At 45.1% G+C, this 6,206-nt stretch overlaps 1 protein-coding gene across 1 annotated transcript; it reads right to left on the reverse strand.

The window, feature by feature from the left end:
• Nucleotides 1-718: 718 nt before the first annotated feature.
• LOC106094118 (acyl-CoA-binding protein homolog) lies at nt 719-5,078 on the reverse strand. The gene is made up of 3 exons (XM_013261301.2): nt 5,066-5,078; nt 1,082-1,124; nt 719-997 (listed from the first exon to the last, which is right to left on the reverse strand). The coding sequence occupies exons 2-3, from the start codon at nt 1,094-1,096 to the stop codon at nt 719-721; spliced, it is 294 nt and encodes a 97-aa protein (XP_013116755.1). The 5' UTR covers nt 1,097-1,124; nt 5,066-5,078.
• Nucleotides 5,079-6,206: the final 1,128 nt, after the last annotated feature.

A 6,206-nucleotide genomic window follows, 5' to 3' on the forward strand; every position in this document is an offset into this window, starting at 1 on the left:
GCATCACCCAAAAATAAAAGCTGACCGATGGGGACAATATGGGACTCAAATGAAAGGTATTAGGGAGTAGATTATGAATATGGTCTGGAAGGAGCAAAAGGCTATAGAATTTGCTGATATCGTAAGGGGGCGGCAAAAGCACCTTCCAAAAAAAAAGTGAACCGATCGAGACAATAGAGGACTCAAATGAAAAGTATTAGGGAGTAGATTACAAATAAGGTCTGGAATCAGCAATAGGCTATAAAATTAGTTGATATTGGAAGGGGGGCGGACCCTCCCCCTTAACCCATAAGCATCACCCAAAAATTAAACCTGACCGATGGGGACAATATGGGACTCAAATGAAAGCTGTTCGAAAGTAAGGTACGAATTTTATACTAAAAACCTGGTCCAAGTACCTAGGGGTCGCACCAATAAAGGGTGTAGTATTTGGGAGTAGATAAACTAATTTCTATAGGGAAATAGCTATGGTATTGAGCAAAAAAAAAAACATATTTTTCGCGGCGCAGCGAAGCCGTCCAGGTTCAGCTAGTATTTTACCCTATGCCTAAGGCCCCTTTGGAGAGGGCATTCTGAACAACCTACATAATATGGCTCTCAAACGAAAGACATGTACGGCTCATTAAAACAATGGAAAATCTGTATCTTCGCGTGATAATTTAACATATATATTTTATTGGAAGAAATAAATTCCTATGTACTTTCAAAAAAAAAAAATCTAACGAAAGATAGAACGTAGAGTTTGAACTGGATTCCAAACCGCATATTTGCCTACCAATATAGTAGCAAAGGCAATGTACTCTAGCTGGGCAGTCTCTTTGGATTTACCCATTTGCTTATTCCAACATTCCCATTGGGCTTTGGCCTTCCAGGCCGAAGGCTCGTCGGTGGTGTTATCGCCAACGGTTGCTTGTTTGTGCAAGGCGTACAGCTCCATCATTTCCTCATCGTTGGGAACCAACATTTCCTTAACTTTATCAACCATAGCATTGAATTGCTAAAGAGCAGTTGAAAAAATACAAAAAAAAAAAATTTAAGTTCTAAGGGTGATTAAATTTTCGAAAAGAACAGTCTTACATACTTCTTCCGTATCCATGTTGGTTCAATAGTGTCTCGAGTTAGATCTGAAAAAAGAAAATAAAAAAAAAAAAATTATTCTATTGCATAAAGGTCAAAGTGTGTTTGTTTGTTCCGTATAGACTCGAAAACGGCTGAACCCACTTTCTTGGAAGGGCGGACCCTGCCCCTTTTCCCATAAGTACCAACCAACCTTATATGTGAACCAATGGAGAACCAATGTGGTACTCTAACGATAAATACTTTGGGTAAGAATACAAAACCTTCCTCAAAATATGGGGTGGGGGGATCGTTGGGGGGGTCAGATCTGAGATGTGCCGTCCCATAGTGGTCTAGAATCAAACAAATAAGGAAACGCATAAGTCGAATGGTGCCGATACACCTACCCTTTTGAGTGGTAATTGGGCGCTATATGTTATTCTGCAGCGAATTTAATGGACTTCGTTACAGGTTTTCCGGTGGGTTTTACAACAATCCGCATCAAATTTCAAGCAAATGTGTTAAAAATTTTGATAAATGCGTCTCGTTGGTTGCAAAAAATTATGCTGCGGAGCAGATATCGGATGTAGAGTACTTGGTCCAGACCATTGAGGTTGTACAGATATCCCCCTATGAGGTGGCTTGTCCGGCCAGGAGGCTGAGGATGAGGAAGAACAATAACTGGTGGAACAATGATCTCAGCATACTCCGAACGGATGCCAGAAAGGCATTCAATGCGGCCAGCGGTGGTGGCACTGCTACCTAGCTATGGCATGTATATAGGGAGGAACTAAGGGTCTATAAGAAGGAATTGGAAGAAGGTCCAAGTGGAAGGACTTAGTAAGGTTAATAACACTTCGAGGCTTAGGAAATTGATGGCAAAGGATGCCCCAGATGCGGGTAATCTGCAGAGGCCAGTTGGCGATTGTACGGAATAGCCAGGCTACACTTTGGCTCATTTGTTGGAGACACACTTTCCTGGCTGCGGTCCTGTGGGCCAGGTTGGATGGGAGCTAGAGGCGGTGCAGGACAATGGCTTAGGCGCCTTGGCGGAGAATTTGGTGTCCCTTGACGGTGTTCTTTGGGCATTGGGCACCTTTGGACCGTATTGGTATCCTGGTCCACATGGTTTCTACCCCATGATGTTGCAGGTAGTCTAGTGTCCCTTGACGGTGTTCTTTAGGCATTGGGCACCTTTGGACCGTATAGGTATCCTGGTCCACATGGTTTCAACCCCATGATGTTGCAGGTAATCTCTGAATATCTGGAAGACAGGAACGTCGTATTGTTTTGTGGAGGAGGGTAAGAGTGGTATTTTTACCGAATATGGAGAAGCTGCAGTGGAGTGTAGCCAAAAATTTAAGGCCCATTAGTCTCTCTTCCTTCTGCGTTCAGACGTTAGAGAGAATTCTTGACATAGCGAGCAGGCTAAGAGGAGATTACTTTTCAAGGTGTCAGCAAGCTTATAGTAAGGACCGTTCGGTTGATATTGCGCTTCACCGTGTTGTGCATCTTCTGCAGAGAACTCTCCGGCTTAAGGATTTCGCGTTGACGATGTTTGAAGGATATTGAAGGGGTGTTTAAAAATGTTCATCCCTCAGCTAAAGGGGCGGCTCTGAAGAAGGCGGGTGTGGTGGATGGTAATGAGTATGCATCTGCATAGGGAGATCACTTCGGTGAATGTGAATGCGAACAGAGGCACCCCATACAGGGGGGGGGGGGGCTGCGTTATTTCTTCACTGCCATGGATTCTTGTGGTCGACGAGATTCTGTGGTGACTTCGGACCCCAGGGGTCAAGGTATGCGCTTATGCTGACGACCTATAGCCATCGGGAAGTTTCTGGATACCCTGTCTGGGGTTCTGCATACCGCTCTTGGGGCCATGGCTTCTTGGACTACTAATTGTGGTCTAGGGGTTAGCAGCGGGAAAACGGAATTGTTTAGCAAGAAGGTAAAAGCGCCTGAGTTCAGACAGCCGAGGTTGCAGTTAACGACTTTGAGACTGTCCAGGTCGATTAGATTTCTTGGGGTTATTCTAGATAGTAAGTTGCAGTGGGGCAAGGATAAGGAAGGCTTTCGCTGCTCTCTAATCGGGTCAAAGACTCGTTGGCAGTAGATGGGATCTGCTGCCTAGATTGGTGGATGGCATTACTGGGTGAATAATGAGTATGCCTCTGCATAGGGAGATCATAACCAGCATTGGAGCCACCATTACGGTGAATGCGACCAGGGGCACGTCACAGGGTGGGGGTTATTTCTTCACTGCCATGGATTTTTGTGGTCGACGAGATTCTGTGGTGACTTCGGACCCCAGGGGTCAAGGTATGCGCTTTGCTGACGACCTAATTATTATAGCCAAAGGGAAGTTCCTGGATACCCTGCCTACTGATTGTGGACTAGGGGTTAGCAGTGGGAAGACGGAGTTGGTTCACAAGAAGGTGGAAAGTGCCTGAGTTCAGACAGCCGAGGTTGCAGGGAACGACCTTGGGACCATCCAGGTCGATTAGATTTCTAAGGCTTATTCTAGATAGTAAGATGAAGTGGGGCGCGAATAAAGAGGAGAGTGTGAGGAAGGGTTTCGCTGCTCTCTAATCGGGTCAGAGACTCGATGGCAGTAGATGGGGTCCGCTGCCTAGATTGGTGGATGGCATTATTGGGTGGATAATGAGTATGCCTCTGCATAGGGAGATCATGACCAGCATTGGGGCCACCGCCACGGTGAAGGTGAATGCGACCAGGGGCACGTCACAGGGTGGGGTTATTTCTTCACTGCTATGGATTCTTGTGGTCGACAAGATTGCGCTTTGCTGACGACCTAGTTATTATAGCCAAAGGGGAGTTCCTGGATACCCTGCCTGGGGTTCTGCATACTGCTCTTGCGGCCATGGCTTTTGGGCTACTGATTGTGGTCTAGGGGTTAGCAGCGGGAAGACTGAGTTGGTTCACAAGGAGGGGGAAAGTGCCTGAGTTCAGACAGCCGGGGTTGCAGGGAACGACTTTGGGACTGTCCAGGTCGATTAGATTTCTAAGGGTTATTCTAGATAGTAAGATGAAGTGGGGCGCGAATAGAGAGAAGAGTGTGAGGAAGGCTTTCGCTGCTCTCTAATCGGGTCAGAGACTCGACCAGGTCCTTGGAGGTGTTGCTAGGTAGATTGACCTTCACCTCAGGTAGTCGGCCTAGAGGACACTGTTAAGGCTGTAACAGCTTGGTCAACTTCGGAGTCTGCCGCCCAGACACATGGGTATACTCGACGGGAATATTTCAGACCTGCCAGCTGATTTGGATGAAGAGGGTGGACATAGTGGACAGCAGGTTACACGTGATAATACCTACCATGGCGTAGTGACAGAGAGGACGGTTCATGTCTGGCGACCGAAGATATATACTGCTACCGGTTGTGGAATACACTGCGCGTAACTACGATTGGATATCTCTTATCGGATGAGAGACGATTGCAGTATCTTCCAGACGGAGGTCTTTGCGATTGCCAGGGCAGCGGAGCTAGTGTTGTCAAAGAACATGGATCGGCCGGTTATTTGCAGATTTTGCGATAGTCAAGTAGCGCTTAAGGCTTAAGGATCTAGAGCGCTGTATCAATGTCGTCTCTCTCTCTCTCTAAAGCAATTACATGGGCACCACAGGGTGACCCTGTATTGGGTCCCTGGTCACAGGGATGTGATTCGTAATGAGAAGGTTGATTTGCCGCGCGAGAGGGGGTGCGAATTTTCCCACGATATCAATAAAGGATATTCACCCGCCTCTCTCACATAAATCGAACGGGCTCCGGCTGCGTAATAAGGAGACGTGGTATAGCAGATGGAACTCAACACCAGGTTGTGAGCATACGAAACAACTATGGGACTGATGCTTCAGTCCCATCCTTAACGATGGAAAGAATACACCTCAATGTACAACACAAAGGATACACCTCAGTGTGGTGCTTAAAAATCACACTAGCCGACCCGAATTGGAAAAATATAGTTCAAGTTACTGCGAAACAACACCTACGTGACGAGGAGACAGCTAACAACGTTTTGAATTAAAAAAAATTTTTGAAGGCATTTTTATTCTCTTTTGTTTCAGTGTTGCCAGCATTGGAAAATGTTATCCAAAATGGGGAAAAATTTTTGCTTGGTGACATGGGGATTTTGTGGAGACTGGAAATGAAAGGGGGGCAAAAATTAATGCTCTAGGCACCGAAAGAGGATGAACGAGAGACCGTTTTACATGGGAGCTATACCAGGTTATAGAACGACGCGGACCGTACTTGCCCCAGTTGTTGGAAGTTATAACAGAACACTACACGCCAAATTTCAGCTAAATCGGCCAAAAATTGCGGCTTCCAGAAGCTCAAGAAGTCAAATTGAGAGATCAGTTTATATGGGAGCTATATCTAAATCTGAACCGATGTGGTTCATTCGATATCGCATCACAGTGAGGTGGGTACAGGTCGCATTTGGCAACCGATTGCATTGAGATTTTGTGCAAGTCACTTTATTGGACCTAGGACAGCCCACATTGATTTTGAACAAAATCGGATCAAATTTAGATATAGCTCTTCCACATAACTCTCATCCGATATGGACTTCTGAGGCTGTAGTGGCTTAAACGTTGGTCCAATTGATCCAAAATTGTGCATGATGCATTTTATTTGTGTGCAAAATTTCATCGAAATCGGTTCAGATTGTGATATAGCTCCCATATAAACCTTTCATCCGATATGGCTTTTTAAGGCTGTAAAAGCCATAATTTTGATACGATTCTTGCATGCGATTTAGCATGCGGCGTTTTCTTTGACGTTCCAATACATATGCAAAATTTCACCGAAATCGGTTCGGATTTAGATATAGCTTCCCCCATATAGCCTTCATCCGATATGGACTTTTAAAGCTGTAGAAGACACAATTTTGTTCCGATCTATACAAAGTTGGGCGTGAAGTGCATTTTACGACGTCTCTACGTCGTGTGTAAAATTTCTTTAAAATCGGTTCAGATTTAGATATAGCTCCCATATATATGTACATCCGATTTTGTAAAATATCGCAATAAAGTACTTATTTGTTAACCGATTGTCTTGAAATTTGGCAGGTAGGATTTTCTAATGACTCTTGAGATTACTACTGAATTTCATAAAAATCGGTTCAGATTA

This window comes from Stomoxys calcitrans, chromosome 1 (genome assembly GCF_963082655.1).
Source record: "Stomoxys calcitrans chromosome 1, idStoCalc2.1, whole genome shotgun sequence".
NCBI classification, from domain to species: Eukaryota; Metazoa; Arthropoda; class Insecta; order Diptera; family Muscidae; genus Stomoxys; species Stomoxys calcitrans.